This window comes from Mastigoproctus giganteus, chromosome 4 (genome assembly GCF_048544385.1).
Source record: "Mastigoproctus giganteus isolate SK-2022 chromosome 4, ASM4854438v1, whole genome shotgun sequence".
NCBI classification, from domain to species: Eukaryota; Metazoa; Arthropoda; class Arachnida; order Uropygi; family Thelyphonidae; genus Mastigoproctus; species Mastigoproctus giganteus.
Window position 1 is genome coordinate 191,257,847 of NC_143578.1, and position 25,219 is coordinate 191,283,065.

Genomic DNA, 25,219 nt, shown 5'->3' on the forward strand with positions numbered 1-25,219 from the left:
CCCAGATTACTGATTTTTAAAGAGAGCAGAAATACCCAAAATCTAGAATGGTGTATTTTTGGTAGTTTTGTTGTATTTTTGTTAGCGTTTGGAATGTAATAACCCTTTTTGTGATTATGTTCTTGTGATCGCGAGATTTTATAGGAACCTGTCTACCCTGTTATACGAGGGGTACCTGTATATTGGCTGCGAAAATAAACTACAGTACATATTCTACAAGGCTCTCCCATCTGAAGATTTTCCCCTAATAAAATAAAATGCCACGAAAATGGCTACTTTGTTCGGATCAACGTGTGTTTGTGAGCAAGATTTTTCACGCATGAAATCAAATAAATATTTAAAAAGAAAGAATGACTGATGAGCATCTTCATTCTCTATTGAGAATTGGCTTCAAAATCTTTCAACCAAATTTTGAGCAATTATCTAAAATTATTCAGCCTTAATCATCTCATTAAATGTTAAGTTTTGTTCAATGAATGTATTTTAGCATTTCAGTAAGTGTATTGTACTTAATGAAATATTTCGAATATTTTCAATTTTAGGTGTTTCATTTTATTTATTGATTCACCTTAATATTGAAAAGCAGTGATCCTTTTCAGATTGTAAATTTTCTAAAGTGAGCATTTAAAAGCAAAAGTAAGTCATAGTTTTATAATTTTAATAAAATATAAAAAATAAATCACTGATATAGATTTGTTGCACATAAAAGTATTGTGAATTTGCATTTTTTATATAATATATACATACCGTATTATGCAGTCTGAAAATAAAAAACAGTAACATGAAAATAGACTTTCTTTTACATGTAACAAGATATGGAAAATGTAACACACTAATTTATCACTCGGTGTGGCCTGCGAAACAAATCTAACTTTGAATATGGACCACGTACGGGAAAAGGTTGGACATCACTGCTCTACAGAATTGTAGCTGGATAAATACTTTGCAACATATGAAGTTTTTAGAAATGTGGGTACCAGAAGTATAACTAATTCTAATTGGGATTTAAATGGTTATTATTGTAACTAAAAAGAAGTTGAAGGAGAAAGGTGTTGAAGTTAAAAGTAAATTTTGTGCCTGGGGTTACTGGAATGTTCTTCTTTTATGAAAAGAAGCAGACGACATTAATAAACCTCTAGTCGTAATTTTGAAATTCAGGTTTCAGGCTCTGTCCCTACAACCTGGAGTTTTGGAGATGTCTCTCGTTTACACGTTGGGGGATCAAATGGCAAATTGAGTAATTACAGATGTGTAAGCCTGACTTCTGTTCCAGGTTAAATAATTGAATTAGTGGTTAATGAAGTATTGTAGGATCATATTGAGAATACAGTTAGACAGGAATTACTCATATTTGATAATTAGAGAGCTGACTATCAGTATTTGTATTGGCAAATGATGCGAGGAGGAAGATTATACAGCATCCAAAAACTCATGGGTAGAATAACCCTTTGCCTCTTTGACTAACCTTATTATTCTTCTCTGCACCTGTTCCAACAGTTCCACATTCTTCTTAAAACGAGGCTTCCAGATACATGTGCAGTATAAAAATCATCTCATTGTTGCTACTTGCAGAATTCCTGTATATCTTTGATACAACTCCATGAACTGTTCTAGCAGCCATTTGGTACTGCTCAGACCCGTTCATGTCAAGCCGTACAATCACCTGTAGTCTATTTCATACTATTCCACTTTGAGTATGGTATCACTGAATTGATACATTATTCTGGAATTACTGCTTCCCATATGGTATAGGTGTAACTGTCCAAAAACTGGTAATCACAGGAGCCGGAGATTACAGGTTTGTGGGCAATAAATCTAACCAATCATGTAATGTTAAAATTCAAGCAATGATAAAGGAAGGACACATCAGCAGCATGACCATCTATTTTTTGATATATATATTTTCTTTGTTAATAACTATTATTTTATTTATTATTTTATCCCTTAAGTTGCTAAATATTCCTAAATTCCTGTGATTTAATATCCTATGATTGAATAAACCTCTGTGGTATCCACATATTTTAAAGTGCGTTAAAGTTTAATTTCTCTGTTTTGATGCAGGGAAAAAATATTAAATAAATAAAATATAAATTGATATATTAATATTTGAATAGTAACTTGATGCATCATAATAAGTTTTATCTACAGTGCTGTATTTCTTATAAATAAAATATGCTCTCAAAATTGACAGTTTATAAACAAAACATTAACATTAGAGGCATATGATGCAAGGAGGCAAGCTTATACACTGAGTGATCATGAATTATGACCACCCCTATGAAAACTGAATGCGACCCGTTGCATATTTATCTCACGTTTGACCACGTGAGATACGAGTGCAGAGTTAGTCGACCTACATAGCATAGATAAGGTGTTGGTGGTTCAGTAGGTAGTAAAATTCTGAGCATGATGGATAAAAGGAAGGATTCATCGGACTTTGATAAAGGACAGATTGTGGGTGCTCGATGAGCTGGTGCCTCGATTTCCCAAACGGCTGAACTGGTGGGGTGTTTGAGAGCCGCCGTAGTTAGTGTACCAGGACTGGCATCAAAATGGTCAAACAACGACCCGACAGCAAAACTGCAAAGGTCAGCGAAAGGTTGATGTTAGAGGTGAGTGCTCATGCAGGTGAACAGGCCCAGCACTGTTGAAGAGTTGACTACCCAATACAACATGGGCCAACTGGGAACAATATCTGGCATGATCTGTGTTGCATGCTCGCATGTATCGGCTATACCTGCACACGACCCCTGCAGCATCCTCTCCTAACCAAGGTTCATTGTCGTAAAAGACTTGCCTGGTGCAAAGAGCATGGAAGTTGGACACTAGAAGACTGGAAGAAGGTGTGCTGGTCTGATGAGTCATGTTGTTTACTCCACACCGTGGATGGTTGTGTACGGATTTGGCATCAACACCATGAGGCTCTTGATCCATCATGCATGGTATCAAAAGTGCAGGCCGGTGGAGGTGGTTGTATGGTGTGGGGCATGTTTCACTGGCAGAAACTTGGCCCCTGGTGTGGAACAACATATCAGTGGTCTCTGCTATCGTCAACTGCTTGCTTGACTGTGTACACCCCGCTATGTTACACTTTTTGCAGAAAGGCGATGGTGTCTTCCAAGACAACAGTGTGCTGAGCCATCAGGCATTTGTTGCGCAGGAATGGTTTGAGGAACACAGTTCTGACTTCCAGCATATCAATTAGCCTCCGAACTCCCCCAATATCAATCCCATAGAGCACTTATGGGACACTGTGGAAAGCATATCAGGTGTCTGGATACACCAATCATCTCCATATCTGCATTGCTGACTGCATTACATACAGATTGGTTGGCCCTACCTCCCGAAAGCTTCTGACGTCTTGTTGAATCAATGCCACATCGGATAGCTGCTATACCAAGGACAAAAGGGGGATCTACGAAGTACAGTGGAACTTCTCTATTATGAACTTCTATTTAATGAATTTCTCTATATTACGAATTTTTTTGTAAAACATTGCACCTTGAAACAAAATTACATGTAAAATTAACCCCATATAACGAAGTGTTAGTCTCTATAACGAATTTTTAAAAAAAATTAGTAAAAGCAGTTTTGAAGATTTTCAAGCATTTATTGCTAAACAGCCGCTCAAATATATTGCCTCCTTCTTTCCGAAATTGCGCATTAGCATCTGGAATTAAATAGTCATCACTTTTAGTGAACACTTGTGGCCATTGACACCCGTAGGAGAGTCTTTGTTTCATTTTTGTTACAGTTTTTAAACCAAATGGGTTTTCTTAAAAGTGGTCTTAAACTTTTCAATAAATAGGGTAGATTTGTAAATTGATGTTGGCTCAGGGGAAAACGAAATTCGTTGCGGTAAACCTTTAGCATGCTGCGGCGGCAATACATAGAATGCTACCCTAGTCGGTTTTTAGTAATGTCTACTGAGTGAGATTCGCTTCTCACCTCAACTGTACCACGTGACCTTCCTGTCAATCATTATATGGTATGTCTGTTCTCGTCTAATTGGACTCCCAGTAGATGGTCTTCATGAATTTTTTAAAATTTTTATTTCATTCGTCATCAATCACATAGGCTATATGCTCTTGTATTTTTTTTTTTTTTCTGAAAAGTAACATATAGCATACGTTAATCATAAATTTTCTTTCGTGTATATACGAATGAAAGCAGAATAAAAGAAATTCACAAAGTCGTATATTTCTTCAAAGTGAGTGATACTGTTGAATTGGCAAGCGAACATCTTGAGTAGGCGGTACTAACAATTCACTGTATGGCCAGCGCAACGAAGTTTGCGGTGTATGTATTGGCAAGAACTGCAGTAGAGTAATTTTTATAATTGTGGAAACAGTGTCAAAGAGAAAGTGTTTAAGTATTAATGATAAAGCAAAGATTGTTATGATATTGACCAGGGTTTTAAGAAAAAAGATGTTGCGGAGGAATATGGCAATCTGCAAGCAGTTTATCTATGATTTTAAAAAAATCGAGAATCAATTTTAAATGCAATTGAAGGAGGAGCAGACAAGAAGCGAATTAAGTTGTGTATATACGAAGATGTTGATAAAGCTGTTCTAAAATGGGTGCAAATGATACGTGAAAAGAATATCCCAATATCGGGCCTAATAATTAAGCAACAAGTTCTGAAATTTGCAAAGTCCCTTGGACATACAGAATTTAATGCAAGCACTGGGTGGCTAGAAAAAAAATAAGAAGCGGCACAGAATTGTGGAAAAGGTTATTTGTGGAGAAAGTGTTAATAAATAGTAAGCAAAGAAGATTGTAACAGTTGGAGGAACAATACCTTAAAGAAGATTTTGCAAGAATGTGAGCGTAAGGATGTTTTTAATGCTGACAAAATGGGTTTATTCTTTAAATGTTTACCGAATAGAACACTTGCTTTTAAGGATGATAAATGTTTTGGCGGAAAGCAAAGAAAGAATCACCGTGCTAGTTGGCGCAAATATGACAGGAAGTGAAAAATTAAGACTTTGTCATCGGAATATCAAAAAACCCAAGATGTTTTAAAGGCACAAAATCTTTGGAAGTTGACTACACCTATTAATAAAAAAGCATGGATGACAAGTGATATTTTTGAAGAATGGATATTAAAACTAGACAAGCGTATAACAAAAGAAAAAAGGAAAATCTTGTTGATAACTGACAACTGTCCTGCACATCCTGCCAATATTTCTGCCAAACTTAAAAGTGCGAAGTTGTTTTTACCACCATCAAAACTTCAGCCAGTGGACCAAGGCATTATTAAAAATTTTAAATTTCATTATCGAAAGAGAATAATAATGAAGATTGTCAATGCGTTATCAGAAAATAGAAACTTGAAGGTTACAATTAACCTTAGAGATTGCATCTCTGAACTGCAAAAGTTTGGACAAACGATGTCACTGAATACACTATTCAAAATTGTTTTTTGAAAGTGGGATTTGCATTGAATACAGAAGTCGAACAACGACTGGACGAACAAGATGAACTGCCCCTTTCACAGCTGAAAAACTTTTGGACATTATTAGAATCATCCGGAAACATCAAAAATGAAATAACACTGGATAGTTATGTTTATGTAGATCACAGCAGAACATCCAAATGAAGATGAAATACTGCTGAACAGTGTTAGACGCAACCATGATCACAAAGAAATTAACGATGAAGACGCATCAGAACAACCCGTAGAAAAGCCAACTTGCGAAGAAATTATTAACGCTTTTAAAATGGTGCGTATGGGTCTACAGTTTTGTGAAAAAGTTCCTGATAATGTTTTTAATGCTCTGAACAAATGTGAGGTTTTCTTTGAGAATCAGACAATTTTTTAATTGTACTGTGCAAAAGAAAATTACAGATTTTTTAATTTGTGATATTTACCGCCGAAAATTGTGTAAACATAATTTAAATAAGTGTTTTTGAAATAAAATACATTAAAATTAAATGTAGATTCGTTTTCATTTTCTAATTAGATAACAATTTCTAATAAAAAAGATATTCTCAGTATAACAAAATTTCTCTATAACGAATTTTTTCGCAGGATTTATCGAATTCATTATAGGGAAGTTCGACTGTGTTAGATAGGTGGTCATAATTCAGTGATCACTCAGTGTATAGCTTCAGCCAAAAAAAACCAATAAAACCTTCCCATTTCATCCATCCATTCATTCCAAATGTTTGTCTAGTTTGGCCTTGAATTTATTTAAGCTATCAACTTCCACAACAATAACAGATGGAAGTTTGTTCCAGCAATCAACTACCAGCTGGCAAAAGGCATATTTATGCACATCTATTTGACAACTGTCTTTCCTTAATTTCAGTTTATGCCTCCTCAGGTTTGTAATCTAAGCAAGAGGAAGAATCCCATCAGCATTGAGCCTTCTCAATCCATTCATAAACTGACATTAATAGAAGTGGCCTGCCTACATAGTGATGCACTCTGGATGGATAGCTCCTCACTAAGGCGCCTCTGTAGCCAGGAGCAGCAGTGCATAGCACACGCTTCTTGATTAGACCGGGATTCGAGCCTGTGACCACCAAATATGGAGGATGCGAAAAGGTCAGGGTTGACCACCGCATATCCCCGGAGCAATATGACCTTAGTTGCTAATGCTCCTAAAAAAAAAAAAAACAAAAAACCCAACCAATCCTCACTAAATCTGAGCATTGTTATTTTCTATTTATAAACAAACTGTACATAAAACAAACTGAATTTATTACATATGAGTTTTATCCCAAAAGTAATGCACAAGACTTAATTATAAATTAATTTCTTTTATAGCATAATTTACATTAAAATCTTTCATTGTAGTGTCCTTTGCACCTTATGACTGCTTTCCAGTGTTCAGGTAATTTCTAAATTAACTGCTGAAGTTAAACTGTTTTGATGCAATGGCTACACTTAATGCTTCTAAAGACAAAATTCTTTCTCCGTGCAATGGTTCTTTTAGCTTAGGGAATAGATCGTAATTGCGAGGACTAAAAGGAGTGGAAGGTAGTACTTCCTACTTGTAATCGGTGAATACAGACTGTGATATGAGGCCTTGTGTTGTCATGGAGTATGAGCACACTAGATTCCAACATTGGTGGCCGCTTCTGACAAATTTTCAGGCATTATTTCTGAAGAAGTGTTGCCTAGTAATCTCCAGTTGCTGATCTTCTAAGTGGTACATGTTTAGTGGCAGTATCGTGCTCATAATTGTAGGCCACAGTGACAATTTGTTTCACCTTTAATTTTTGCCAGTGATATTTAGAGATGCATAGCAAAGATGGATGCTTCCACTGAGGTGATTATGACTTCACAGGGTAGGGGGTGAGCTGAGTGCATTTGACCAGTTATATATTTTAAAATTGCTTCATTTTTGATTTAATTACATCGGACCTGTGTTTAATGAACTTCTTTATAGAATTTATTGAATTCCTTTTCGTAATTACATTTAAAAGTTTCTGTAGAATGAAGAAAATTTCAATATAATGAACGCGTTACGAGAGACTTAACTTTGTATGCTTTGTTTCCACCTCTGTCCTTTAGGCAATTTAAGCAATTAGAAAGTGCAAATTAAGTATTAAAGGGACTACCGTTCCACAATATAATTGGAACATAAAACGAATGCAGCCAACTATCCCACATACCGAGAAGTCATGCTAGTCAACTGCTTTCTATAGCCAGTCAAAAGATTAAGGCATATTCCCAACTCAGATAATAGCTTCTGGTCAACTTGTGTTCTTTGTTTAAAATAAAAATAAAAATTTTATTAAAAGAAATACTGCATTATCTTTGTACGTGCTACTTATGATTTCAGAAATTTTTGTGAGAGTGAAAAAAATTATAAATTCGGGATTTATAAACACTTACGAAAAAAAATATCAGGGTGGAACAGTGTTTTACAAATTTCGAAAATAACAGAGAAACTCTAATTACAAACTTCTATAAAATATGGCCCGTTTTGTGTGAACCTTTTGTTTTGTCCTCCAGTGCGAGCAAGTTGACAGTTGTATTTTGCTTGAATTGCACAAATGCTCAAGTGTGAGTGGTCGCAGGTTAAAAGAAATAAAAATGTAATTCAAATTTTGTTATTCAGTTGTATCATCTCCACATTAAAAAAGTAAGTTAATAAATTATCAGCAAACCTTTCTTTTATGTATTTTGATTTCCTTCTAGTCTCAGAGTATGAGTTTAGTTGAACTGTAACCATATATTTTATTTTTATAGGTTATAACATTATATGTAATTATTAGTTATTTATTATTAGTTATTATATGTAATTATTAGTTATTTAAACTACATATTTTAGAAATCGATTTTTGTCTAATTTTCAAGATGAGTTTAGACACAGTTATCAAATTGGAAGGGCATAGTTCTCCTTGTTAATTTTTTGAGCAGAACATTTTCCTTGTTAAAATACTTTTTTATATCACAAAAATGCAGATTGTGGGCAAACTCTTATTTAAAATAATCTATTATTGAATGTTTCTTTTTTTATTTTATTTAAATTTGTGCATATGCCTGAAAGGAAATTTTTTAAAATGCTGTTAATGTAGACATGTTGACTAGAATGACAAATTTTTTAAAATGCTATTTAAAAAACAGCATTTTAAAAAATTGTTTCATTCTAGTCTACATGCCAACAATAAACGATGTTATTTATTTGGCTGTGCTCCAAATTTAATTAAAATAAAAAAAATCTTTAAAAATTTAAAATTTATAAGTAAGAATAAATGTCCAAACGACCAAATGGAGCAAAATTTTGAAAGAAGTAGTAGTTGAGGGCAGAAGAAGAAAAGGAATTGTCGGATAATTTTCAAAATTGGCTTGCGCCAGTGGAGATCACTGACCACAATAAAGAAAACCCTGTTAGCCACAATTCAGTCATTCTTGAAGCTGAAGAAAATTGTAGCGAAACAGAGGTTATAACATAATAATAATAATTCTGAAAATGACCAGAAAACTGAGTCAGAATATGAGTCCCCTCAGATTGTAAAAAATGAAAATAATAATCACATCATTACTGAATCCCACATCTTGGCCATCGAATATTTCTGACAAAATAAGATGCCTTTTAATTTAAATCAGAAGGGACTATGAAGCCCAATAAGTCCTATTATTATAATAATAATCTTAAATTATAGGTGAAAACCTCATACCTTTGAGTAGGACTGTTAATTTCCCAACACTCAATCGCGAATGATTATAATACAAACTCACCCCCCCCCTGTGTATTGTCATAAATAAATCAAGTTAAAATGACAATTAATTAAAATAAGCATGTATTCAACTCTCATATCACATCACATCAAGGGAATCGGAAAGAATCACGGAAAGACAGCGGCCACCAACCTCCAAAAACCAACCAACACCACAAGCCATCATGAGAATTGAAAAACAATTGTTGCGAAATTCTAAAAACGACGACACTAATAAATTAATTCACACATAAGTTAAACTTTAAAATCATTATTAACTTCTTTTAAGAGGCTACCTTATTCTGTTTGTTACCGTGTTCACAAGAAGTACAACAGTGATTCGCAAATGATATCCCCCTGTTTTATATCAAATTATCCTTACTGAAAGTAAATTTTGGGTCGAGCCAATAAAATTTACTTTCGGTAAGGATACAGCAGCATTTGGCATCAGTCAGAGCAGGTAGGATGGGTGCATCTGAGCTTGTGTTTAATACAATCACTGATGGACATGTTTCTTTTTAATGAATCCAAGATTCTTAATGAACAGCGTGAATATTTTAAATTATTAATTGCCGAAACATTATAAATGAGATTAAATGTTAATTCTATTAATATACACAGACCTTATAATATTTTGGACTCATGGACTCTTATGTGCATGCATGAATAGCAATTCATACATTGGTTTATATAAATGATCTCACGTCAGGTGTCGTTAATTTGATATAAAAGGGGGGGGGGTATATCATTCGCGAATCACTTTTGTACTTCTTGTGAACATGGTAACAAACAGAATAAGGTGGTCTCTTAAAAGAAGTTAATAACGATTTTAAAGTTTAACTTACTTGTGAATTAATTTATTAGTGTTGTCGTTTTTAGAATTTCGCGACAATTGTTTTTCAATTCTCATGTTGGTTTTTGGAGGTTGGTGGCCGCTGTCTTTCCGTGATTTTTTCCGATTCCCTTGACGTGATATGAGAGTTGAATGTGCTTATTATATTTACGTGCTTATTTTAATTAATTGTTTTTTTTAACTTGATTCATTTATGACAATACACGGGGGGGGCAAGTTCATATTATTCACGATTGAGTGTTGAGAGATTAACAGTCCTACTCAAAGGTATGAGGTTTTCACCTATAATTTAAGATGCCTTTTAATAGAAAATGGACCAAATCAAGCAAGGATGAGGATTTCGTTATTCTTTATCTGAGGACGACGTCAATTTTCTATTGAATGGTTTGAAAAAAACATAAAAAAACTTGCTAATAGTGAATTTTAGACAGAAATTAGCTGATTTACTCCAAAGAAACTAAATTTTTGTATTGTTTTCCATGCATTTTATTCGGAACTAATAAAAATACTGGCAATGTGCCTTCACTAGTCAATTCAAAGAAAGCCTTTTCCTCTTGGAAACACTTATATAGATGTATTCCAAATCACAAAAATTCATTAAAACACCATGAACACTTTCTAAAATGGAAATCAGTGGAAAAGAATCTAAAAAATTCTGAACTTATTGATGATGCTCTACAAAAAAATTTTAACTGTGAAATAAAAATGGAGAAAAATTTTAAAAATTATTCTGGACACTATTATTTTGTGAAAAAAAAAATAGTCTTGTATTAAGAGGTTGAAATGAGATAGTTGGGAATCCGAAACCTGGAATATCATTGAACTTATGTCATTATAATAAAGAACTAGCAGAACAAATTTCAAACCTTCATAGAGGAACTTTGAATTATTCATTGAATAAAATTCAAGACTAATTTATATGATTAATTGGAAATGAAATTCAGGCCAGTATTATTTCATAAATTAAAAAAAAAAAAAAAAAAAGCTAAGTACTGTACCTTTCCTTGTTAATTGATTGCACACCCGATTTATCACATGAACAAATGTCCCAAATAATTAGATATGTGCAAATTATTAATGGAAAAATATCAGTAGAAGAGAGTTTTACTGATTTTATAGAAAGTAAAGAAAGGCTGCCATTGGATTGGCGACAGACATTCTTACAAAATTAGAAAAGGATGGGCTTGACATTAAAAATGTAAGGGGGCAGGGATATGATAACGGAGGCAATATGGCGGGGAAATATAAGGCATACATGCAATAATTAAAAAAAAAAAATGAATTTGCCACATTTGTACCATGTTCGGGGCACAGTCTTTAATTTAGCTTGTGTACATGCAGCATCAGCAATGTCTGGGACGATAAGTTTATTTAGCATTGTTCAAAGAATATTTTCTTTTTCTTTCAGGTTTCACTAGTCAGTGGAAAATTTTAATGAATACTTTGGAGATTTCACTTAAAGGACATACAGACACCAGATGGTCGTCCAAAGAACGAGCTATAAAATCTTTGTTCTTAAAAATAAAAGTTATTTTTGTCAAAATGTGTGAATGTCAATAATAATTTGGATATCATGTACTTGGATTTCAGGAAATCTTTTGATACTTTGATTTCATTAGCATTAGCATTAGTAGAGGCATTTGATGCAAGAAAGCAAGCTTATGCAGCATCAGCCAAAAAAAAAAAAAAAAAAAAACCCACTTCCACTTCACCCCTCTGTTCGTTCAAAATACCTGTCCAGCTGAGCCTTAAACTTATTTAGGCTATCAACCTCCACCACAAGGGATGGCAGTCTGTTCCACCAACCAACCACCCGCTGGCTAAAGGCAAATTTCCGCACGTCTATCCTACATCTGTCTTTCCTCAATTTGAATTTATGCCCTCTCAGGTGATTTTTCTGAGCTAGAGGAAGAATCCCATCAGCATTGAGCATGCTTAAACCATTCAAGGCTTTATACACCTCTATCAGATCACCTCGCTGGTGCCTGTCTCCAGACACTGTAATTTGCAAAACTTAAGCCTTTCTTCGTAAGAGCACCCCTTTGTTCCATTCACTAATCTTGTTGCCCTTCTCTGTACTCGTTCCAGCAGCTCTACATCCTTCTTGAAATGAGGCCTCCAGACCTGTATACAGTACTCTAGGTGTGGCCTGACCATTGCCTTATACAATGGAATAATCACCTCCTTATCCCTGCTGGAAAAATTCCTGTATATCATTGACAATACTCCATGAGCTACTCTTGCAGCCCGTCTGCACTGCTCAGAGAACTTCGTATCTGCCTGCACAATCACCCCCAAGTCCCTTTCATTCTCTACCACTGTCAGTATAGTACCACAGAGTTGATACGTTGCTCTGGGGTTGCTGTTTCCCATGTGTAGTACTTTACATTTGTCAATGTTAAACTTCATTTGCCACCTCTCAGCCCATCTGCTCAACCTTTCCAGAGGTTGAGCAGATGGGCTGATACTGTTGCACATGGAATACTGCTGTACAAATTGGAGAGGTATGGCATTAAGGGTAAGTTGCTACAATGGATAAAGGGATGGTTGACTACAGAGAGTGGTAATCAATGGACACTGCTCTTCATGGCCAGATGTTATTAGTGGAGTTCCCCAGGTTTCGGTGCTGGTCCCATTGTTATTTTCTGTATTTATTAATGATATTGATGAAGGTATATCAGGATTAATGTCCAAGTTTTGCAGGATGTATTGGCATCCTGCAAAAGTTGGCAGGGTTGTTAACGACAGTAAAGACAGTATGCTACTCCAACTGGATCTAGATAAGTTGGGCAAATGTGCTGAGAAGTGGTAACTGAAGTTAACATTGACAAATGCAAAGTACTGCATATGGGTAGCAATAACCCAAGAGAAATGTACCAATTGTGTGGTACTATACTCAGCAAAATAGAAAGTGAAAATGACCTGGGGGTAATTGTGTAGTCAAATATGGTTTGCTGAGCAGTGCAGACGGGCTGCCAGGGCAGGTCATGAAGTCTTGTCAATGATATATAGGAATTTTGCTAGCAGGGACAGGGAGGTGATTATCCCGTTGTACAAGACAGTGGTCAGGCCAAACCTAGAGTACAGGTCTGGAAGCCTCATTTTAGGAAGGATGTAGAGTTGCTAGAATGAGTATAAAAACAGACAACAAGATTGGTGAGGGGAAATGAAGGGGTGCTCTTACCAAGAAAGGCTTAAGTTCTGCAAATTGCAGCATCTGGAGAGTAGGACCTGCAAGGTGGTCTGATTGAGGTGTATAAGGTCTTGATTGAGTTGAGCAAACTGAATGCTAATGGGATTCTTCCTCTTGCTCAGATTAAGAACCTGAGGAGGCATAGATTCAAATTGAGGAAATGCAGTTGTAGAATACATGTGCTCAATTTTGCCTTTAGTCAACTCACGGTTGATTGGTGGAGCAGACTTCCATCTTTTGTTGTGGAAGTTGATAGCCAAAATAAATTTAAGGCTGATGCCTGATTTGGAACACATTCGTTCCTGATTTGGAACGAATGGAGGGTGAAATGGGAGGGTTTTTTTTTTTTTTTTTTTTTTGCTGATGCTGCATAAGCTTGCTTTTTTGCATCGTATGCCTCTACTAATGCTAAGTTCATGAAGTCTTAATTAATATTGAAGATACGGCTGCAAATGCAGAACTATCAGTATTGCTCTGTCTGCTTTTACAAATAGACTATCCATTTTTATGAAGTTTGGCCATGTGGAATAAAATTCTTCATAATATTGACTGTAAATAAAGCAATACAAGCTGCAACGCTTTGCATACACAACTCTTCCCAATTAATAAGCGGAAAGTGAATGTCAGATATTTTCGGATATGCTGCTACCACAGCTGAAAAAATGTATATACCAGTTGCATTTCCAGATGAAAGAAGAAGAAAGAAAAAAGAATGACACATTACAAATCTTCAGATGATTTAAATTTATCTGCCGAACAACAATTTTGTATTGAAATTAAATGTTTTGGTTGTTTTTATGAATGGTTTAAGCACTAGATTCGAAAAACTGAATACTATTTCTTCAGATTTTGATTTTATATTTGGAACTTTCACTTGTATTAATTAATAAATCTGACCTGCGGAAGTTTGCTGATGACCTTGCATTAAAATACAGCAAAGATTTAATACGTCAAATATTTCAACTGATATTTTAAAAATCATGTTTTATCAATTCTGCAGGATATAAAATCTGTAACCCCTTTACAACTTCTCCATTTTGTTTACGAGTATTGTCTAATAGAATCTTATCCAAATATAGAAATAGTGTTATGTATTTTTCTTATGCTGCCTGTAACAGTAGCGTCTTGTGAAAGGTCCTTCAAAGCGAGAAAAATTCAATTGAAATAATACACCTTCATTGCATATTTTTAGTTTTTGTTATAATGTTAAAAGTACTATTTCATGCAATATTTTGTTTCTATGATTTTATACTAGATATATAAACATAAAATGTCTGGTTTTCTAATTGCTTTGTAGTTATATGTACTTTCTTTGTAGTTTAGAATTATTCTCTGTAGATATAAATGGATATTTGTAAATTTCTTTTTCTTTGGTATTTTTGTTTTGTTATATTTATTGTATTATTTAAATTATTTTATTAATAAATATATGCAAATTGTGTAAACCATTGGAATGGTAATTTTTATAAATTCATAAAAGATTACAGAGGCATAGCAAGGGGGGGGGTGCAGATGGGGGGAATTCCCCCAGGTGCCGCTTCAGGGGTGCACACCGAAGGAGTTATCTATTACAATCAAGGGCACCGGGAAGAAATGTTGCCCTTGGGCATCGACGATCCTAGCTATGCTACTGAAAAATTGACTACCTGCATATAACGAAGCGTATTTATAACAATTTTTCCCCAGGTGTAGGATTGCCTAGTTTCACCTCTATGACTTCAGGTTCAAAGTCGTGTGTCGATTCTCATGACTAGCAACAATGCACTTTAAAAACTTTTCTCCTCCTTGTCAGTAATGTGAGACTAATTGTGTTGCAATTTCTTTACACTTTGCTGACTGTTCATCTGACAGCAAATGTGTAATCTGAGGCAGTGACCTTTCATTTTTGTAAAACTTCATTTAAAACTCGGTGAACAGATGATTTCGGTATTCAAGATTCATTGGCTATTTCTTCACAGGACATACATCTGTTGACTTCAATATGGCAGTAATAATGATTGCTAATGTAGTAGTAGTGGCAAATGATGCAAGAAAGCAAGTTTATTTAGAATCAGCCAAGGGGTTAAAAAATAAAAAAATAAAAAAAAGAGAAAACACTACACACTTCTCATCCACAACCTCAAAAAATTTGCCTAGTTTTTCCTTGAATTTATTCAAACCATCCACTTCCACAACAGTGGATTAAAGCCTGTTCTAACAATGAACCACCCGCTAACTGAAGACAAACTTCCGCACATCTATCTTGCAACCATCCTTCCTCAACTTAAATTTATGTCCCTCGTGTTTAGTCTCAGCAAGAGGAAGTATGCCATTCACATTCAGCTTATTCAATCCATTTAAGGCCTTAAACACCTCAATCAGATCACTGCACAGGTGCCTAACCGCCAGAAGCTGCCATTTGCAGAACTGAAACCTTTCTAGTTAAGAGTACCCTTTTGTTCCCATCACCAATCTAGTTGCCCTTCTCCGAACCTGTTCCAGCAGATCTACATCCTTCCTAAAGTGAATCCTCCAGACCTGTAAGCAATACTTAAATTGTGCCCTAACCATGGCCTTGTACAAAGGGATAATCACCTAAGGCCTTATTCCTGCTGGCGAAGTTTCTGTATACCATTGACAAAACCCCATGAGCTGTTCTGGCAGCATGTCTGCGCTGCTCAGAGAACTTCATATCTGATTGCACAATTACCCCCAGGTCCTTTTGATTTTCCACTTGCTCTGAGGGTAGTGCCACACAGTATATTAATTTGGGATTACTGCTACCCATAAGCAGTGCCTTGCAATTTTCAGTGTTAAACATCAGTTGTCATTTCTCAGCCCAATGACCCAATTTTCCTAGATTTTGTTGCAGTAGCTCACCCCGATTACTGTTGTTAACCACTCTGCCAACCTTGGTAACATCTGCAAACTCTGGCATTAAGCCTGATATACCCTCATCAATACCATTCATAAATGTTGAAAACAACAATGGGCCCAGCACTGAACCATGAGGGAATTTAGCTGAAGTATTATAACCATCCATTTTTAAAAGCCTCTACACAAACATTAAGTGCAGCAATTCTATTTCAAGCATACTAATGTTGAGGTTAAATTTCAAATTATTATTATCCTGATTAAATGTTAGTTGTGCAGTTGTATGGAGTAAGAAGCATGTGTGTAGTGTGCACTGCCTTTGAGATATCCCTCATATTGCTACACATCATTTTCCATTTGTTGTTGAAATTAAGTGCTTCATTATATCATATGGTTATCATATGGTCTGTATTTTATTGTAGCCTTATTAGGGCAGTAAATTTTAGTCTTTAAGTTGCATAGCCATTAGACTTCTAGAAGAGTTATTCAATTGCTGTCTGTTAATCAAGGACTGAAAATATGTACAACTTCTGGGTTGTTATTTATTTTTATTTAAAAGAGTTTTCGAAAATGTAATTATAAAATCTGTCTTTGATTTGTAGTTGACTGGCTTGGTGGGGGAGTTTTGAAACACCAACAAGGTAATTGAAGTTAGCAAATGCAGATATAAAAAGTAATTTAATATCCTATGATTACAGTTATCATATGGTCTGTATTTATTTATTTTTAAGATTAAATATAACATGAAATTATCAAATATTTTTTGAGTATTGTATGGTGTTTACATATAATTTTCTTTTATTTACAGAAATTGAAGCATTATATTGTAACTCTGCTCTCTCTTTTGCAAGATCATCAACCAGACCTTATCGTTGGTAATGTTAGATATAAGGTAATTTTAAGAAAGTTCCTTGTCAGTTTTTTAATGACAACTCCAAACACGAATGTTATCAACATCTGGTATGTATCGTTGAAAGTTGGATGAAACTTGTCATTGAACTTGTAATCACAGTTAAAGTAAAAAAGTGAGAGAGAGTGAGTGAGTGAGTGAGTGATGGAGGCATGTGATGCAAGAAAGCAAGTATATGAGCTTATGTAACATCAGCAAAAAAAAAAAAATTCACACTTCCATCTAAAAGTTTGTCCAGTTCCTCCTTGAATTTATTTAAGCTATCAACTTCCACAGTGACAAATGGAAGTTTGTTCCAGCAATTAACCACCCGCTGGCTAAAGGCAAATTTCTGCACATCTACACAGATGAGCCAAAACATTATGACTACCTACCTGATATGATGTTAGTCCTACGTGTGCAGCCAAAACAGCTTGTACCCGGCGAGGCATGGACGCTACAAGATTTCTAAATGTCTTGTGGTATCTGGTATTAACACGTAACCAGCAGATACTTTAGCTCCTGTAAGGTCCATGTTTGAGATGCTGCAGATCACAGTTGCTATTCCAACACAAACTACAGATGCTCGATGGGATTGATGTCTGGGGAATTTGGAAGCCAGGGCAATACCTGGAAGTGATCTTCATGTTCTGTGAACCAGTCTCGAACAATCCAGGTGGAGTGGCATGGTGCATTATCCTGCTGAAAGATGGCAACACCAGAGGGGAAGACCGTTGCCATGAAAGGGTGTACCTGGTGAGCAATGATGTTTAGGTAGGTGGTAGATGTCAGAGTGCTGGGCACATGGATGACTGGACCTAGAGTATCCCAGCAGAACATTGCCCAAAGCATGACACTGTCGCCACTGAATTGTTTTTGTCCCATGGTGTATCCAGGCGCATGGTGTATCACTTCCCCAAGTGAACGACACATACATACCCGGCCATCCACATGGTGGAACTAGAAACATGATTCATCGGACCAGACGACCTTCTTCGAATCAGTCAAGGTCCAATTTTGATGCTCACGTGCCCATTGTAGGCACTGTCATTGGTGAACTGTGGTTAGCATGGGCATTCAGATGTGGCTACGCAGCCCCATTTTCAGCAGGGTTCAATTTACTGTGTTGTGGCACATTACTCCCATCACCAGCATTCCAATTACTGGCGAGTTATGCCATGTACCATCCAGGAGAGCCTTTGCTCACCTTGAGCATCAATGAGCCATGGTTGTCCACCACCTCTCTGGTAGTTTGTGTGTTTACTTCCTCAAACCACTTTCGGTAGGTACTAACCATGGCTGACCGTGAGCACCCCACCAGCTGTGCTGTTTCTAATGTGCTCTGACCCAGTCGTCTGGCCATTACAATTTCGCCTTTGTCAAACTCGCTTAAGTCTACTGCCTTTCCTATCTGAAGAACAAGAGTAACACCGATAAATGGAGTTCAGTATCAGGTGTTTCTTATACCCTGTCCCAACCCGCGCACATGCTGTAATTCACCTGCAGTTTCTTTGATTTGCATAACGACTCACTGGTTATATTGTTTCAGCTCATCGGTGTATTCTACAACTGTCTTTCCTTAATTTGAATTTATGCCCCCTCTGGTTCGTAATCTGAGATAGTGGAAGATTCCCATCAGAATTCAGCGTGCTCAACCTATTCAAGGCCTTATACATCTCAATCAGATCACCTCACAGGTGCCTAGTCTCCAGCTGCTGTGATTTGCAGAACTTAAGCCTTTCTTGGTAAGAGGACCCCTTCATTCCCCTCACCAATCTTGTTGCCCTTCTCTGTACACGCTCAAGCAACTCTACATCCATCCTTCCTAAAATGAGGCTTCCAGACTTGTATGCAGTACTCAAAGCGTGGCCTGACCATTGTCTTATACAGAGGGATAATCACCTCCTTTTCCCTACTAGCTAAATTCCAGCATATCATTGCCAAACCCCATGATCTGCTCTGGCAGCCCGACTGAATTGCTCAGAAAACTTCATATGTGACTGCACAATCACTCCCAGGTTTTTTTATTTTCTGCCACCCTAAGTGTAGTACCACACAGTTGGTACATTTCTCTGGGGTTAATTCTATCCATATGCAATACTTTGACAAATGTAATGTTAAACGTCTGTTGCCACTTCTCAACCCATCTGCCCAAATTTCCTAGATCCTGTTGCAGTAGCACACTGCCATTTCTGTCATTAATAACCCTGCCAACCTTTGTATTATCTGCAAACTTCGACATTAAGCCTGCTATACCTTCATCAGTATCATTGATAAATATACAAAACAGCAGCGGACCTAACACTGAATCCTGGGTGAGTTCACTAATAACATTAGTCCCCGAAGAGCAGCATCCATTGATTACCACTCTGTCTTCTCCCATTCATCCACACTTTTATCCGTTGTAGCAACTTACTCTTAATACCATACTGCTCCAATTTGTACAGTAGCCTTCTACGCGCAACAGTGTCAAAAGCTTTCCTGAAATCCAAGTAATATGATATCAAAATTATTTTTTGCCTCCAGTTCCTTTGTAACCACATCATAGTATCCAATCAGATTTGCCAGACAAAACTTTCCCTTAACAAACACATGCTGTGCGATTTATTACTGCGGTCTTGTCTAGCTGATTTTGCAATGGATCTATTACCAGTCACTCCATTATTTTCCCTGGAACAGAAGTTAAATAACTGGTGTATAATTACTTGTTGATGTGAAGGATGGAACCTGAAAAGAGTTGACAAGAAGAAAATTGAGGCATTTGAAATGTGGTGTTACAGGAGAATACTGCGTATTTCTTACTTGGATTGAAGAACAAATGAGTGGGTATTGAGTAAAATTGGCAGGCCTGAAATTCTTCTTCATAGCATTTTTTGGTCATATAGTAAGAAGGGAAACTTTCTGTTGAAGAATATAATGGAAGGAAAAACCGAGGGGAAGACTTGCAGAGGAAGACATGCAACTAGGTGGAAGGATGGGATCAGTAATCTTCTGGGCAGCACACTTTCGATGCAGTTGGAGGAATTTGTTGGTGGCCACAACAGCTCCTCAGGGAGTTATGTGACTGGAAGAAAGAATTACTTGTGTCACCCTTGGTTCCCCCTTTGTGAATTGGGGATACATTTTCATATCTCTATTCTGTGTGGACTTCCCTTGAGTCCAAAGATGCTGTCGTAATTATGGCTAAGGGTTTGCTTACATCCTTTGCCGCCTCCTTTAATATAACTGGATAGATCCCATCCACCCCAGGTGTCTTATGTTTAACTTCACAATTTCTCCTCCACCTTGCTTTCAGTTATTGCAAAATCACTAAGCGCCCTGTTACAGTTTGATAAACTTTTGGCATATTCCTCCCTTAATAACTCCTCATGTGTGAATATAGATGCAAAATACTCATTGAGATTATTAGCTATCTGAGCAGGATCATCAACAGTCGAACCGTCTATATCAAGTGGACTATTCTAATTCAGCCCTTTATGTAGAGTTTGTATAATTAAGGAAGTCTTTTTTTTTTTTTTTTTTTTCTTATCATCCTTTGTCAAAGATTTCTCTTAATCTGCCTTCTCTTGCATAATATCCTTTGTGACTTGATTACAGACTAGCTTATATTTGCCATAGGCTTCTGTGTCACTTGATAATTTATGTGCATCTGATGTATTTTTCTTCTCTTCCAGGATTCTCATTCGTTCATCTGACATCCATTTAGGCCTAAACTTTGAACAATATTTCTTTATCGGTATGAAAAGCCTAGTGGCTTCCATGATTAGTTCCTTGAATTCTTCCCACTTAGAATTGCATGTAGTCAGAAAAATCATCATCGCCACCATCATTGCCACCAAGCATCAGTGTTTGCTGTGCATTGGAAAACACTGAAACACATTGATTTTAATAAATATCATTTGAGAATTATTTTTTTATTATTACTTCCTTACAAATCAGAATGACATAAGATTTAATGCAGGGACACACACTCCTATTTACCCCTGCATTAAATCTTATGTCATTCTGATTGGTAAGGAAGTAATAATAAAAAAATAAATTTTGTGCAGTGGTTTATAGATGCATGCATTTATGGTTCTAATTTCCAAAATATGTAAATACTTTTATTTGTAAATAAAGATGCCAAAATAAGTCATTTATATGTGTAATAGTTTTTAATATGCAATAGTGCTGAATGCATTGCATTTTTTGAGCAAAATCAGAGGAAAGATTTTTCTAAATTCTTTCCTGAAATTTTGCTCAAAGTTGGATGTATATAAAGATATAATCATACATAGACTGTCAAAATAACAGCACTCCAGTAATGGAACATTCGAGCTAACGGCACATTGAGATCGGATGTTCAGCGCAGATGCCTTGAAGTGCTGAAAAAAGAAAATGGGAAGTCACATGATTACTGTATTGGTTTACATTTTTCCCATTTTGAAAGTGAATTCTGAACCGATATCATGAATTATACTGCTATTTTACATTTATTTTAAATTAGAAACCCCTCACTATGGCTCATAAAGGTAATAACCCTCATACAGAGAAGAAAAGAAGAACAACATTAAAGCTTTGTGACAAACATGATACAAACATATTTGTATCATGTTTTCTTATTGCCTTTTCCACCCTATGTGGGGAGGACAGTGACAATGCCACTGTGTACTACCCACGCAGACTAAACTTGATATAATAAAGAAAATAGAATGGGGCATAAGCAAGAGTGTATTAATGGCAGAATATAACATTGTATTGTCCACATGTTTATGCTTTTTATGTGTAGTTAACAAAATTGCATTATTACTCTCTCTATTTTTATTTAGCCTCATTATTTCTGCATTAAATATATTAAAATAAAACTTTCTAGATGACGGAAAAACCGAAATAATGGCACCTTTGTATCCCCATTATTATTCTGAAAGTTTACTGTATATATCTCTATTATTATTACACACTTTTTTATATTTATAGTTATAATGTGATTTTTCTCCTAGGTGGGTAATTTACACCAAATTGTGTGATCATATACTTTCTATTGTTACGCTTGTATGTCTTCTCTGAAGTATAATGGTAAATTGTAGTGATTTAGTCACTTGCTAGGATCCAAATCCTGATGGCTGGATGAATTTCTAAAAAATATATAAATAATAAAAAAAATACATTTTCACAGGACTCTAGTTAGCCAGTCTCAGGTGGCAGTGTATGGTTAACTCCTGTGAGGTACCTTGCAGATGTACCAATGGCTGTTCAATAAAGAAAGATCAAAATTTCTATTTTTTTCATAGCATACCTTTATTATTTATCCATATTTTGATAATCCCTTTCAAAGTTGTCCCCATTTGATGAAATGCACTTCTTCCAATGTTTCTGACATTCAAAAACATGGCGGAAGCTGTTTTTTGACATGTTTGAGAATTGCCTCTGATATATTGTTCCAACTTCTTCTGATGACTGGAAATGAAAATTTCAAGGTTAGGGCTTGTATGGTGAATCAGGAACACATTTGGCATTAATGCTGTCTATGTACTCGATGACAGCATGTGCACTCATCATCACTACCTTGTGAGGCCGTGTTCACCCACCTGCATGCAGTTGTGGTCATTTGCAATGAACGCAAACTTGCAATATGTGCAGTCCAGTTTAATATGGTCCCATAACTGTTGTATGATTTGGCACAACATGCTGTTAACCATTTTCATTGAGTGTGAAAAAAAAAAAAAAATGACCATAACCTTTCCTGCAGAAGCTAAAACTTTTGCTTTTTTCAGTGTTGGCGATGAAGTAGGCTTCGAAACACGCTTTGTTGCTTACTCTGATTCGAAATGGTAAAGCCATGTCTCATATGCCATTATCACCTTGTACAGAACCTTACTGTCCTCAGTAACCATCCGTTACAGCTCCTGACAAATCTCCATGTGAACTTGCTGTTGCTCAGGTGTGATTAGTCTTGGAATCCATTGTGCACAAACATGTGCCATATGCAAGTGGTCATGGAGAATACCATGCACACTGCTTCCTACTAATATTTACAACATCTCTGCCAGTTGCCTTACTGTTATACGACAATCTCTCATGATTACAGAAGCAGTGTTTATGACTTCTGAGGTGACAGCAGTGGTTGGAGCTCCAGGACCGCTGATTTTTGTGACTGAATCATGTCCATCTTTACTTAATTAACAATGAAGTAAGATTGCCTATGTGAGATGTGCTATATGGAAGTGTATATTCACCATAAACCTCTTTTAACATTTCATATGCTTCATCTCATGGTTTCTTGAGATAGAAAGAAAATTTAAGAGCAGCACAACGTACTGGTCCTCACGCATCATAAGTGAAACTGAACAGGTATAAACTTGACTGACTGCAGAGGTCACACCTTGTGCACGAGTCAACTTTGCGGCTGCTGTGTGATGCAGCTTGGTTTGGTCTTAAATTCCGTAGCTTAGCAAGAAATTTCAAGCAGTACAGTTGTTCATGAAAAATTACTGAACAGCCCTCGTAACTCACACTGACCGTAATGGGACCACTTCTAGCTCATTGCTTAAAAGGTGTGAAATTTTGTCTTTTTATTGGAAGTAAATATTGTTTTGTATTATGTTATATTATCATAAAATATATATATGCAATTAAAACACCTAATTATACTGTACTCCTCTCTTTATAGATGTATTATGTTATTACAATCCTCTTGTTATGTAATTATACTATTTTAATTTGCTTCTCTCTTTTTTATTGTGTATCAAGCAACCTTGTTACTACATATTTAACTGTGTAATACTTTAAGAAAAACTAAGTTTGCACAAAAGGCATCAGCTATAGTACATTTCATATTGTGAATTGCTTTGCAATGAATTACCTTACCCTTAACTCTCTATTAGGTGCATTGGTGATTGTGGTTGAGTTGAGTTAATATGAAGATTCATCATTCATTTTTTATAAAAATGAATGATGAATCTTCCTAGTGCCATGTCATAATTGTTTTGAGAAATGCGTATTTAAAAATTTCATTAAAAGTTACTAGTATAGCTATAAGTATCATATTAAGCATTCTCAAAGATTATACTATTCTGTACTAATAGGAAAAAAATTGAATAAGAAATATGTTTTTTTCCCCTGCAATATTTTTTTTAGAGTTAGTTTTAAATAACAAAACTGATATTAAAATTAAAAAAAAAATAAAAAAAGCTAGTAATACGAGCACTATATATCACATTTAGAATCCATATAGTTTTTTCCAGTTTAACTTTGAATATGTGGCACTTTCTCCACCAGGAGAAAAACACTTCTGTTTATTCTTGTGACAGTCCCTCTTTTAGGGACTGTTGCTCTGTCATAGGTGACAAGCACCGTAAGTATAAAGGTTGATAACTCAATCTATGACAATATCTGCATGATCCATACTGTGATCACTTTGGGCCACAACTTAATTGATAACAGTAACCAATGAAACTATAATGCAACTGTTCAGTGCTGTTTATTGATGAAGAGTGGGAAATGTAGTATAAAATGGTGGAAGTAAGCAGAGAAATTAAATGTAGAATACTTTAATTTGACTGTCCATTATTTCTTTGGATATTGCTCACTAAAATAAAACTGTCATATCTCTGTAAATCCATACAAACTATTAAAAACAGATGATGAAAATATTAAAATCAAGAATTAGAAAAGGGTTAATGCTCTAATATAAACCAGTCAGATTGGTAGGGGTAGAGATACAGTATTTTCTTTCATGGAGTAACAACACTGACTGATCATACAAACTGTATGAAGCACAGCAGTAACTAGACCCATAATATGTTGGAGTTCAAGAACTCTGTTGTCGGGGAAATATATTGTGCAAAAAGAATGTGCGAAATAAGATCAGTGTATGTCTGCAAGGGCAAAAGTTGAAGATATTGTAGAGCAGATATCATATTTTAAAGAAAAGCTAGTATCATTGTACATGTTGGCACTAATGAGATTAGAAGTAGATCTGCTGACTTACTTAACAAGTACAGGGCAATGTTGAGCGAAAGTAGCAAGTTAGGATTAAATTTGAAAGTGTTTTGCAATTCTGTCCAGGCATGATATGAGGGAATATATGATGAGAGTTTTGTCAATCAATTCGACCCTGGAGAGATTGTTCAAGGTTTATGGGATACAATTTTTCTTAGCATGGCCTTTGCTTGGAGAGAAGCAGTCTCTTCTTTAATAGGAGAGATTGCTTCTACAAGGATGGGATACAGTTAAATAGAATGGGTGCAAGAATATATGCTGATGCTGTCGAGGC

The 25,219-nt window shown here is 35.7% G+C and overlaps 1 protein-coding gene across 1 annotated transcript in view; it reads left to right on the forward strand.

Annotated features, from left to right (window-relative positions):
• LOC150087283 (centromere protein I-like) overlaps nt 1–25,219 on the forward strand; it is a 174,649-nt gene that overhangs the window by 128,584 nt on the left and 20,846 nt on the right. Inside the window, exon 6 of the mRNA XM_090372436.1 lies at nt 16,885–16,968. Within this exon, the coding sequence (XP_090228562.1) occupies nt 16,885–16,968 (84 nt within the window). The remainder of the gene's footprint in view (nt 1–16,884; nt 16,969–25,219) is intronic.